The following is a 13471-nucleotide window of genomic DNA, read 5'->3' as shown; positions in this document are numbered from 1 at the left end:
GCCAATTGAACTGGAATCCCTGCTTGCAGGGTTCTACTTCAAACTTTATGCTGAATCATGTTTTCTTACAATTTACTACGTTTTTTTTTTTTTTGGTGCCACAGTAAGCTTAAGAGGAAAAAAGGAAGCAAGACCAGTAAGAATGAATGTTCAGAATTTTCAGCATATAGTGCAGCTTTGTAGATATTAATTTTCTGTAGGAAAAAGAAGGGTAAAAAATGAGCTTTGAGAAATGTCATACAGTAATCGAGATTTCAGTCAAACTACTTTGGCAATGAAGTTCCCCTTGCTTTCGTTCTTCAGCAAGTTCTGACTGATCTTTGCATGAGGCATAGAGGCTGAGTTGCAGAGGGAGGGGGTGAGGTAAAAGGCATCTGACCCTAAATTTCAGATTATTTAATCAATGGGTTAGAGATGTTGAAGGTTGGCTCTGTTTCAGCACAAGTCCAGGGACACAACTGGCATAGCTGAAAGACAATTTTGGTGCATTTCAGGTATTTACATACAGGGCTTTTGCATCCTGCAGAACAAGGAATTAAAATGTATATATGAATAATTCAGCCTTGCTATCATTGCACCAGAATAGTTTTTCTAGTTGATTGCATGCTATATTTAGAACTTAAACAAACAGTTAAAGTGTTTCTCATTGAGTCCATCTCCTTGGATGATTAATTATCCTATGGCATGATTTTTTATGTTTAAGAACAGCAAAAGTATAATTAGCATACTTTGGGATTCAAATACTTCCATACAGAAAAAACAGTAACAGAAGGGCATAGTCTACCTTTGTTGGTGCTCTGAAGTAGAAAAGGGTATGTAAATTGAGAATATAAGTAACTACTTATGTGAATTAATTTTTTCATGTTTTATCAGTTAGTGAGAATGTATTAGAAGTTGAAAGGCAGAAAGACAATGAAATAAGCAAGAGAATGTAGAAGCATGCGCCAGTTGTTAATATTAAGAACAGTGAATTATTCAGATTTCAGATCCAATTTCTAGACCTGTGACATTATTATTTTACTCAAATGGACATTTAAAATGCAAAAAGTGTTGATTCAGGGAGAAAAATTGGTACAACAGGCAATTTTTGATCTCACAAGGTCAGTAAGAAGTCTGGAGAAGGCTGGGTTTTAGATGAATCAACAGCTTCCCTTCTGGAGAAAGGAAATTCTTCCATAAGGGAGAATTCTTCCATAAGGGAGATCCTTCAATACTAGCTAGTATAGTTTAACTCTTGTATGGATTTTTTTTTCTTGAATATGAATGCATTATTGCAAATTAATTTATTCCATTTTAATTTAAAACATGTTAAAAATTGCCTATTAATATAAAAGTGTAATAATTAGAACCCATGGATTGAGAGAATTAATTGTTTGGGATTTTCTTCTCTATGAGCTTTCTTGACTGTGAATATCACCTTAATTAAAATTAAAACTTATTTGTAGATTAATAAATAAAGGTTGGATGGGATGGGAGTCTATTTCAAACCCTTTTCCAGCTTTAGCATGTGAAAAGTTATAAGGCATCCAAGATTCTTTCTTGAGTTGGTGTACTCAGAAAAATATAGATATTAAACTTCAGTTTAGTGATTTTTTTAAAGACTTAAATGAGGAAAGTATGTTTTTTATGTAGTACAAATTTCCTTAAATGTGTACAAAAGGTGCTTTTTTATGATTAGGCAACAGCGATGCTCATGTTACCTGATTGGTACCTGATACCTTCTTATGTGGTTGTACTTAGATAATAAAACCTAGGATAAAAAACACTGATGTGATTAGTTATAGTTCTATGCACTAAAATAATAATAAAGTGGCTAAATGCACTGTGGCATTCCAGGCCAGTGGTGGTTTTTGTTTGTTTTGTAGCCTCGTCTTTCTAACTCAATGGCAAATTTAATTAATCCCTTTTTACGTCTCTTTATGTGCATCTGCCACCAGGTGCCAACGTGCAGAAAGGAAAGCATTTGCAAACTCCACTCCACGCTGCTGCCCAGCATTCTAGTACAGAGATTGTAAACTTGCTCCTTGAATTTGGGGCAGACATAAATGCCAAAAATTCAGATTTTGAGAGGCCTGTTGATTTAGCTGCCCCAAGCAGTTTAGTGGAGAGACTGCTGCTCTTCCACGAAGGTAAGTTTGAGATGTTTGTATTTGAAACAGCAACCTGTATTATTAGAAAAACCAAACCCACCTAGAAAAACCCACAACTTAACAGTCCAAACAACCCATGTTATCGAAGGTAACACTGTGCTGTATGAAATGAATATATGAGCATACAGGTAATTTCCCTTCTAACTATAAACATACTCTGCAATATTTAGCCTCAGGCCAGAGCCCATTGACCAAGCAGCATCAGAATTTATACAAGCTGAAAAGTATCGTCATATGTTTATTGGGTTTTTGCTTAAGCAGACATTAAAGCTAGGTTTTTATTAGTTTTTACAGACCTTGTTAAAAAGAAACAGAGTATTTAAATTTCAGGTTAAAAATATATTTCATTTTGGTCAGCTGTCATAATATTTTAAATGTGTATTTTATGTGCATATAAAGCAAATTATTTTGATTGTGGGCAAAAAGCATAAAAAGTTTAATTTTCTCATTTTTCTTTTCAAAATTTTAAAAACCTGAGAAACAAGAGACCAAAGAGTCTATAGTTCCTCAAACCTCTTAAAGGTCTATCTGCTTTGGAGAGAGAGAATATTCCAAAGGGAACTGGACTTGTGCCAGACTGAACTATGTATAATGTAAAAATAAGCTACAAGAGAATGAAACTTTTTCAATAACCGTGGGCATCTCTTTAGAGGTGAACTGACAAGTAACACTGATTCATGTTTTCCTCAAAAACAACCCACCCTGTAGTCTGAATGCTACTAACAAAACCCCTCTAAAAACTGTGTGTTTTCACAAATTTACCAAGACTAGTAGTGTTTTTAAAAGTTAGAGCAAAGAAAAATAAAATACATACCATGAAACAGCTAGCGGTTTCTTGTCCAGAGAAAATAGCATTTTGAAGGAGTGGGAGGCAGAGTGATAAAGACATTGTGATTAACTGGTAAGACCACTAAATATGGTCCAGGATCTTGGGGTATTTTGCCTGCTTATTCTTGCAGTGATGCATTGGTAGTGCAGCTGGTAGTGCTGTAGCAGGTATGTAACCTATGCTGTGAATAAAAAACCTCAAAACAACAAGTCTGCAGTTTTTAAAGTTATTGACATCAGATATTTTCTGGGGACTGGCTTTTAATTTAAAAAAATTGACCTTGTCTTGCTTTCTTTAGTATTTTTCTTACTACTGTTAAGGTTTAAGCAGCCCCAGTCTTTATCTTTGAGGGCAGAAAGGCAATGAAGGAAACAGAATGAAGAAAAAGGTCAAATTTGCAAAATGTGAACTTTTTTCTTTGGTTTTTTTTTTAGAAATTCCATTATTGTGCAAGGCTGTTGTAAAACAAAGTACTGGCTTTTATAATTGTACAATTAAACTCCTTTATTGTTTGCAGCCACACCATCTTCTCTTTGTCAGCTCTGCCGACTATGTATCCGAAATTACATAGGAAGAGCTAGACTGCATCTTGTTCCACAACTCCAGTTGCCAACCATACTGAAGAACTTCTTACAGTATAGATAACATAGTAATTAATTGTTAGAAACTTAAATATAGCGAGTACATTTTTTTTCTCTCTGTTTATTGTACATCTTATCTAAAGAACTGCTGGGCGGAAAAAAAAAGCCTTTTGCGTATTGCTCAAAAAAATTGTATCTTTGACACCTGGTGTTGGTAATGTAATAGTAACTGGGAGCCATTCAGCAACTAGTGCCAAGGTGCTAATCCAGCTGAATTGAATAAGTGTGCTGATACTCTGGGACATGATTGTATAACTTTATCTTAACCCTTTATAGCTTTAGTGCTGTTAACTTTAATTGTGTTTATGTTTTTAAAATCTGTTTGACAGACCTCAACTACAAAGAGTTTCTTCATTATTATTTGTTAAGTTTGTCCATTTGTAGTCATATTTTATGTATTTTCAAATTTCTGTTGTTCGTGTACCTAAAAATACTTGGTGATGGGTGCACTATATGCATTGATAAAAATAAAACAATTAAACATCAATTCTTTTTTTTTTCTTTATATAGAAAATTCATTAATCACAGTGAGAAACTTCCTTTACTCTTCCTACTGCCTGTTCTGTGGATTGTAATTAAACTGATGTGAACATAACCTCAGTTTTTTATAGAATTCTGTTTACTGGTACAATTAGTAACTTATTTCTCAAAAGCCTTAATACGGAGATACTTTTGGTATCCTCTTATAAAACAGAATTTTATGGGCACTTCCTTTGTCTTTTCATAACAGTACTATATCACAAGCATTTAATGGGCATATTAAATAATTACTTGCCTCAGAGAAAGACATATTTTAATATGTAGTGTCTGTGAGGTTTCTGAAGGCATACAGTCGAGATGTGGATACTGAATCTTCAAGCACAAGTTCAGGAGGTGAATACAAGGTTTCAAAAATGTCAGTTTTCTCTTTCAAGATGGGTACAGTTCTTGAAAGGATATTACTTCTCTTACTACCTGTTTTGTAAACATTTATCCAGCTCCAAAAATCCTACTGCAAATTCCCAGAATACTCCAGCAGGCATTTCTGTGAAAAGATATTGTTCAACTCTAGGCAGAGAGAGAATGGTGACATCCCCAAGAGACATTAGAAAACCCTGAAGCTTTGCTTATGCCCTTGAATTTTTGATGATTGTGATCTGAATAGATTGAAATGCAGCACTCCTCCTTTCCCTCTTCTCATTTGCTCTTCCTTTGAGAACAGATTACTTTCTCAGTGACTGATACTCAGTTCCTGCAAACCGCAGCATGGGACACCTGAAAACTTGCCATTTGCCCTTGGTGATTCACCCTCTTCCATTCCTTTTCAGTGACTCTTTTCAGTATTTATGTTTCTACTGGAAAGGTGATAAGTGAGGAACTAACTATAGAGGAAGCTTTCACAAAGAGGAATGCTTACTCAGTTGCTAAATAATATACTCCTAATAAAAAATGTAGCTGTCTTAACACTGTTAAATAACCTTAATTTGCTTCAGTTTGCTGTAAAAGCTCTAGTTAGGGGGCTTTTCTGGAGTCCTTGGAAAGTCAAATGCAAATATGAGGAGGTGCTTAGGAGTCCATCATATCCTGAGTCTGTACTGGGGTCTGTGTAGTGGTTTTTATTTTCATCCAGAAGGTATCAATTTGTGGTTTTAGGTACAACACCATTACTGTGTATTACTCTGACAAACAAGCCAACTTTGAAGTGCCAAGCCAACCACAGCACTGTTGAACTTCTCCAAGTAGAAAGAGCTCATTTAGAACCTCACCTTCAGGTGTACACATTGCTTTTCAAGTTTTATTCAAAGTGGCAGAAAAAGCTCTCATGTTCTATACACCTGTATCAGATTGGAGCAAACATGGCTATTCTGAAAAACACCTATTCAGAACACAACTAGATAAAGTTAAAAGTTTTGCTGAGAGTCACACCAGAGTCCAGGCCATCTCATGGCAAATAGCTGAGTTTGTGCTCTTGTGGCATTTGCACTATCTATTCCCAGCATTCTCCCTGATCCCTGCCACCATCCAAAGAGCAAACAGGACCATCTTTGTAGTTTACAGGTATTTGGTACTATTTTTTTGTGTAATTATACAGAATAGAAGACTAGTCAGAAGAAACTGGCTTGTGGTAATACCATTACTTGGATCTCAGGCAAGAGGCACTTTTCAACATAAACTTCCATCTTTTGCTAACAGATAATTGTGTGAAAATTGAGTTCATTTTGGCAAGCTGAGCCGAGTTGGGTGGGGCATTGCTTCTGTTACTATGTGACAGGGACAAACAAATGGGGGAATGGATGTGGTTGGCCTGGCAGGACTATGCACTGGGACAGGTCTCTGGCAGATCAGAGCATGCTACTGCCACATACCAAAAATACAGGGCAATGAAATACCTGGTGTTTGTGCTTGGTAAAATCCCTTCCAAAAATGATCCCTTGTTTAGCCAGAAATTTCAGGTTTGTTACTGTTCTCATGCTGTCAGGGCCCTATTCAACGTGGCTTTGATGGGTTAAATTCTTAGGATGAAATAAATGTTAAATTACGTGTTAAAATATTAGAAACCAGGATCTGAAGCAAACAGTGACCCAGGTCACAGCACTGTTTAAGTGCCCTATTACAATAAATCTCTTATTAAATGAACTGTTACCCCAGATAAAAAGTGTTCTAAGACATTTTCAGAGAAAAAGAAAATTTTAAAAAAGTGGCGTGATATGTCAATTCTGGAATGAAATCCAACAGTGAAATCCTGTACGCTTGCTGAAAGTATTCCAGAGACCCACAGGAGGCACTGCACTGGCAGTGAGAAAGCACGTGGAGTAGAAGGTTCTCCTTGTGCTTCTCCTAGGCCTGTCCTGCGGCTGCAGGGCTGCTCGGCTCTGGCCATGGCCAGGGCAGCATCACTGGCCCAGCCTGGCGGGAGCCCTGCGCAGGGTGGAACAGACAGGGCATCATTCCAGCCACATCTCCTATCTCAGACTGCAGCTGCCAGTGAAGCTGTCTCTGAAGCTTATAAACATGTCAGTACTGTTGGACAGATTATTTCCAAAGAAAAAAGGATTTGGTTTTCCAGGAATGTTGAACATAACAGAGATTTAATAGTAATTGGAAAGCACTAGCTGTGTAGCTTTGTATGTTTTTTCATTTAAATGGAAATATGACTTCTACACAGGAGTCAGAGTCTTTTGAAGACACAGTATTCTTTAATATTAAGGGGGAAATATCTCTATTTGACTTTCTATACTAGACAATGAAGCTACACATTAGCAAACAATCTGAAATTATTTTTGAAATTGATGAACCAGGTGACAGTTGCAACCACAGCTTTAACAGCAGACACAATTACAACCTTTTCTGAATATTCCCCTCACCACTGTACAAACAACTTGAAGGAAAATGCAGCCTCATGTTATTCACAATGACTGTTACCTGATGGATCCCCAATATAAAAAATGCCCTTTGACTTAAGTTTTGTATTTTAGTATTCTTAACCCTCACTCTGTAATTTAGAGGGAGTAGATTTGCCCAAGATTCTATGTTAAGGCATAATTTATGTGTAACGCATTGATGCAGTTATTCTACATATTCAATATATTTTAACTGTGAAATATTAATTAAATCCTTATGATACAACCAAAGATTTTAAATATAGCAGAATGGCAGTTGAGTCAATACTTCAGATCCCAATCCTCAGTCATGGGGCTGCATGTTCAGTTCTTATGTTTGTTCTCCACCTCTGTATCAAGAACTTTTCCATACCAGGTTGTAAGATTTATGTGCTAAAGAACAGATAGTCTTTCATTTGACAGAAGCAAGATCAGATGCTGACTGATGGAAAATTCTTTCAAAAACGATGAATTTTAACTTCTGAAACTGAATTCTTCTTCTGCAAGGTCCATGAAATAAACAAAGGAAAAATATTTTCAGAGAATACTTGCAGGAAGTAAAAGATTCTGTTCCAGCACCCAAGTATGTACAAAAATGGGGGTTTTAGGGAACAAAACAGCTGTGTTCCCTCCACCCAATATATTCTTATACCCGAAACCCCGTAATAATACTCTAGAACATTGCCAGAGGGAAATGTTACCATTTTAAAGAGGGAGGGAAAAAAACCAGCCCAGGATTTTCTTTTATTTCTAATCTCCATCCCAGCTTTCCAGTAGGGTGGCATAGTTATTTTTATAGTTAAATAAGGGCAAGGCTTACCTCTAAATTTAGGCTTTTTTGATAGGATCTACTAAATAGAGACCCAATACTATTTCCAGTTTTACAACAGTTGCTATGGAAATAACTCAGCCAATTTTTAATTGATACTTCTTTATATTTCATGTAACTATCAGGAATTTAAATAAATTTCAAAATTTATTTTAAAGTAGCAGCAAAAAAAACCCAGATAAAATAGATTTCTGTTTATGTACCATCAATTAAGCTAATAAAAAGTATTGCAACCAAGGCATCCTTTCTAAAAGTAAGCAATTCTGATTATAAGAATTATTAATAAGAATAATGAGTATAATATTTGCCTTATAATTAAATTCCATACTATACACAGCTTTAAATATTTTTAGTATTCTATTGCCATAACTGCTTTTCCATTTGAGCACAGATGTAGTAAATAAAAATATAAATGCACAAGTACTTACTTCTTGTCTGTCATATTATATGCATGTTTATAACTTATATAAAATATAAAGAGAAAACAAGGTTTTTAAATGTACATAGCATAGTTAAATAACTTCAATAAATATGCTGCTTGTTCTATACAAAGCCTTTGTTAAAAAAACGAAGAAAATTTATAAAGTTTTAGCCTCCAGTGAAAGTAAAATGGAGAATGTTGCCAAATATGATCCTATTAGAAAATACAATTTTGTAATCTAGATAATCTAAATAAATAAAAATAGATAATCTAAACAAAACATAAGTGACTTTCTATTTGTACTGCTATTAAAGCACAATAACAAATGGATGAAAAAAAACACCTACTCTTTAAATTTTACTTTTGCTATAGAACCCTGTGTGTAAAAACTTAGTTCAAACTAAAAAGAGGGACAGTGTGTAACAGCCAAAATATTCCAGTCATTCTAAAAAAAGTTTGGAATTGCTGTCAATAAAGTAATTCTAGGATTATATATTTTGGAAGAGTGTTTATGGGTTTCACAGTTTATCATCAATATTTTGGTAATATATAGATAGTTTCTTACAAAGCATCTATTCACACAGAGCTGACAAAAATAATTGTCTGACGACAATATTCTTACTAAAAAAAAATGACATGGCTATATATGAAATTAAGACTTTTTCTTTGGATTATCAAATTACTCTTTTCTTTGGATTCTCAACAAACATTTGTATAGAAATCCTTTTGTTCTCATTTTAAAATTTTCAAAGTTCAAGTAATTGACCTTCAGGAGGAATCAACTACCACCTCTCTGTCCTCTGACAATCAAGGTTAAATCAGCATTAAGTCCCAGAGTATTATTTTAAGCACTATCAAGTACAGAGGAAACACCTCATCAAAATGGGTTAAGTCGTATTCCTGTTCCTAATGGTGAAAAAGGATTCACTTTGGCCCACATCAAAGCATCATTCAGTGAAACAGCAGATTTTCCATCTTCGAGGAAGAACACAGGACCCTGTAAAGCAAAAATGTTTGGGAAGAGAGAGAAAAAGAAATAATACATGTATTGTGTAATGGCCACAACAAAAAGCACATTTTATCTTAGAAGAACATAAAAGCCTTGTTTAGACCTATCCACTATGTTCCTACAGAAATTTTTCCCCACTCACTTAAAACACTGATAACAGCTACACATTAAGAATTGAGGGCACTTACGTTCCCAAATCTGTCAACACAACCTTTCATAATATTTAAATTTTTAGTTTGATGTCTTTTATTGTTATTTTATATATGCTTGTCAATTATTCCAGAGTTAAATTTAGCTTGAATTAGAAACTGAGGTAACAAGCATTTTTCTTCAGAATACTGTCCATATTTCATCATGGACATGATTATTATTTCTGCTGATCTGTGCTTTTTCTTATCTACAAAAATCCCCTTGATATAATGTCTCCATGTATTGTTTGAAAACAGAGTCTACATGCGGTCTACAGAATAATTTGAACTATTCACTATGAAAAAGACAAAGTACTCATTCATGTGATGGAAAAAGAGCTATTTGCTAATTTATTAATTTGACAAAATGTGCTCTCAAAGCTGCAGTTCAATTTGAGCGCTTTCTTAAAGAGTTATGCTCTCCAAATTTGCTACATAAAACTTGTAAACCCATACAAGTAGGCTGCCCTGCTTTAGTATTAACTGATTTTGATTTTTGACCTGATCTACATGCCCAAAGCCATGACTCCTAAGGTCTGCTAATCCAGAAATACGGATCCTGTAGATGAGAAGCTGGTGACACCATATTTGCTATTCTTGTTGAATGGACTATATCATTGGCAGCTTTACATGGCTGTTAGCAAATGTTGAGAGTACAGCCATAGACAGAGACCACTGATGTTATCTGGAAGTGTTCAGAGCAAGTTTTTTTAGATTGATGGTGAGCAGTTGAGAATTTTTTTTACCTCAAAAATCCCACTAGCATTTTGTAAACTAATTTTTTTCAGAAAACTATCCATCCCTCTTAGTCCCTAAACCACCTTGTTACTCTTTGGGCTGACATCTTACACTGGACAGAGGAAACAGATTTGTCATCACCTAGGAAAGTAAATTCAAATTGAGGCATTGCCTGGAGCCAGGAGTAGTGTTTTCAGGATCATTCCGTCTTCTCTTTATTAAAATAACAAGATATGCTAAAGAGATGTTATAAGGACTAATGTGTATTAATCACAAAACTCAATGTGAGTGATGAATAAATATATTTGAATATTTAGTCTTCTAATGTCTGGAATTAATTAGTCATGAATTCCAAGTTTTATAGTATGCATTTCCACAGTGATAAAAACCAAAACCAGAAAAATATTATTGGTTGAAGGCAAATAATTTCCTGGCTTTTATTCAAGCTGTGGTGAGGGATTAGCCAATAAGATACATGCACTTTAGACACAACATTTGGCAAAGGAAATCTTTCACGTATAAATTAAAAGGTTTTGGATTTGGGAAACGACAACTATTTGATTGGGGAATTCTTTATACAGCCTTTCCTATATAGCAGATGTCACTGCCTGTCATTTTTTACTCTGCTCCTGTGATAAGAGGGTAAACCTTTTTCCAGCCAAATGGTGGGAGAGACCTTTGATTTATAGCAACCTCACAATCAGTCAGTGCTATCAGCAAGAAAGAACACTTCAGCTCTCTGAAACCATACCTGGATCTTTAGCCCTGTCAAACAAGAGGTATGAACATCTGAATGACTGGGAAGATTTGATCCAGTGACACAGTCTGGCCCAACCATTCCTTTCAGAGGCTCCCCCTGAATTCGTGAGACAAGTACTGAATACAGAGCTCTCTGCGATTCAGAGGGCGGGGTGCATGGCAGCTCATCCGTAGGCCTAGGAACATAACAGAAACTTGGTTTTCAGCTTGGCTTCCTCATTTGTGTGAGAAGTTAAGATCTGCAAAGCAGTTACGTTCAGACTTTACCAACTAAACAGTTAAATACTACTAGTCTCACAGGTGGTAATTTTATATTTTTCCACCTACTTGTTTGATTGTGTGCAAGCTCTCCATGCATCTAATTCCTCAGAAAGCTGTTCAATTTTCAAAGGTACAGATACTTCCCGTCTTTTTAAAAGCTGACTGGAAAGGAATGGAAGTAATTAAAGTCGTAATTAATCCTAATAATGACAATTTTCTTAGAAGCAAAACATGATAGACAGTAGTAAAATAAAACTATTTCTGACTGGATATGGAATAACTATGGAAATAAACTGATCCTTCACAATATAGACTGTATTAAACTTCAGTAATACTCATACAAGTTATAGAAGTATAGCTTTGTATTTAAATTTTATTTTAATTACCCCTATTTACACCTTATTTAATTTGCTGTATTTTTTTAACTTGAGGCCATTCTATATTTCAAGGCTATATGTGTTTTTATTTCTTAATATTGTCAACTTTACTGAAATTAAGGATCCATTTTGCCTGCATGTACCACATATGGTAAAAATGCAAATAGAGAAATATGGTTCAACACATATATTGGGACAGCCTTGTTTCACTTGCAGAAAGCAGTTTCAAAGCCCTTGCAGTGGATATATTTTTTATTTATCAAAATATAATATAGGTGGCAGTTATTACCTGACCTAACTCCGCCATCTTTCATTTGTGTTGGGATACCTTAAATATGTCCTGCTTAAGCATGTAAATTGTCCACCTTAATCAGGTAAGTGTCCAGTTTAAGATGGGCCAGAAACTAAAAACCTGTGAGTCTTGAAGACATTGGGCAATCCAAGAACAAAACTTTGAGTGGTATTGTTCTGTGGTTCTTTACATAATAAATAATTGAAAGCTTTACAGCCAAAAGTATCACAAACTGAGTCTCAAAGACTGCTTGTTACTAGTCAAATAATATCCATATCAGAATAGCCCTTCTGTAAAAGCTTGTATTTCATCTTATTTCTTTAGGTTCAGAAAAGAAAAAAATCCAACAAACAACAAACTAATGCTCCTTTTCCTTTTCCCCAATCCTCTCACCAAGTTTCAGACATGAGGATAGCTAAGAGGAAAGACATGTTTTCATTTTTTTGGGATGTGATGCAAAGAAGTGGGCTCAATGTATGGCATATGTCATAATAAGGACTGATATTACTCAGAGGTAATGAAAACACAGTATTACCTTGTATACTCATACAGTGCAGGTACAATGCTGTTGTACTGTCTTCTGATAGCGAGTAAAGCACCAACATAACCACACAAAATCAGCAACTCATTCCGAAACCTATAAATGAGCAAGTTTCAATCATGAAAAACAACAAGCATTTGGAAAAACGTTAAACTCATATTCATGTTATAATTTTAAAAACTAATTTTTCCATCCCCCTTTTGTGGAGAATATATGTTCACTAATTATGCTTACTTTCTTTGTCATGTACTTCTTAAGACAGACTCCATCTGCTTCATATTGATATCCATTATTAAATTTTAAATGGCATATACAACACAATTTTTAAGCACAATCAAATAGAGTTACACAAACATCACTCAGACCTTTTCATGTGATAGAACTCTAAATGTAAATAAAACTGCCCCAAATATTAGTGTAGATTTCAGTTTCACCAATTTTCCCCAACTTTTTTTCTCCTTTTCGTTCTTCACACGTACACTTGTTTAGGCACCTAGGCCTAGCTGCAACTATCCATCATAAAGGTGAACCAGAGCTATCCAACTATTTTAGAGTTAATTCTGAGAGTGACAGCCCCAAGTTCCTTAACACTTTAACATAAAAGCCCACATGATTTGTGATACCACTTCAGCAAACTGAAACCAGAGCTGATCAAAGTGAAGCTCTTCCCATAAGACCAATATTGATTCACACATAGTAAATACTCCACAGAGAAAGAAGCAGTAAAATATCTTTTTTTTTTTTCTTGCTAAAGCTTCATAATTTGGAAGAGTCCACATTCTATTCTCTAGACTGGAAACAAGCATGCTTGCTGAAATTTTTTGTGTGTCCCTCTTCTGTTAAACAAAAAAAAAAATGATACTAACAGTGTGCACCTATATATATATACAACCTGAAAGATTCCTTTAAGGAAAGTCCCACTTTTCTAAGTTAGGAAAATATACTCACTCACTGCACTTAGGCAACATTAACTGTTCAGTCCGTATGTAACTTAAAAGATCAAGATACGGGAAGACTGAATCTAAAGTCCAATCTGAGGCACAAAGTTGTTCTGTTGAAAAGGAAAAATAAAAATAT

General features: G+C 35.0%; 2 protein-coding genes across 5 annotated transcripts in view; one reads left to right on the top strand and one right to left on the bottom strand.

Moving 5' to 3' along the window:
* Positions 1–4107, top strand: part of ASB5 (ankyrin repeat and SOCS box containing 5) — a 41213-nt gene extending 37106 nt beyond the window's left edge. For all 4 annotated transcript variants that reach the window (XM_059844562.1, XM_059844563.1, XM_059844564.1 and 1 more), the window contains 2 exons: positions 1938–2129; positions 3497–4107. In XM_059844562.1, coding sequence (XP_059700545.1) covers positions 1938–2129; positions 3497–3624 — 320 coding nt within the window. In that variant the 3' untranslated portion in view covers positions 3625–4107. The remainder of the gene's footprint in view (positions 1–1937; positions 2130–3496) is intronic.
* A 4300-nt stretch (positions 4108–8407) lies between these two features.
* WDR17 (WD repeat domain 17) overlaps positions 8408–13471 on the bottom strand; it is a 43497-nt gene continuing 38433 nt past the window's right edge. Inside the window, exons 26-30 of the mRNA XM_059844567.1 lie at positions 13343–13445; positions 12389–12490; positions 11251–11346; positions 10916–11099; positions 8408–9226 (exon numbers count right to left, since the gene is read on the bottom strand). Of these exons, the coding sequence (XP_059700550.1) occupies positions 9107–9226; positions 10916–11099; positions 11251–11346; positions 12389–12490; positions 13343–13445 (605 nt within the window). The 3' untranslated portion in view covers positions 8408–9106. The remainder of the gene's footprint in view (positions 9227–10915; positions 11100–11250; positions 11347–12388; positions 12491–13342; positions 13446–13471) is intronic.

This window comes from Haemorhous mexicanus, chromosome 4, assembly GCF_027477595.1.
Source record: "Haemorhous mexicanus isolate bHaeMex1 chromosome 4, bHaeMex1.pri, whole genome shotgun sequence".
In the NCBI taxonomy this organism is placed as follows: Eukaryota; Metazoa; Chordata; class Aves; order Passeriformes; family Fringillidae; genus Haemorhous; species Haemorhous mexicanus.
The sequence above is the reverse complement of the archived record's forward strand: the minus strand, read 5'-3'. Positions and strand labels throughout refer to the sequence as shown.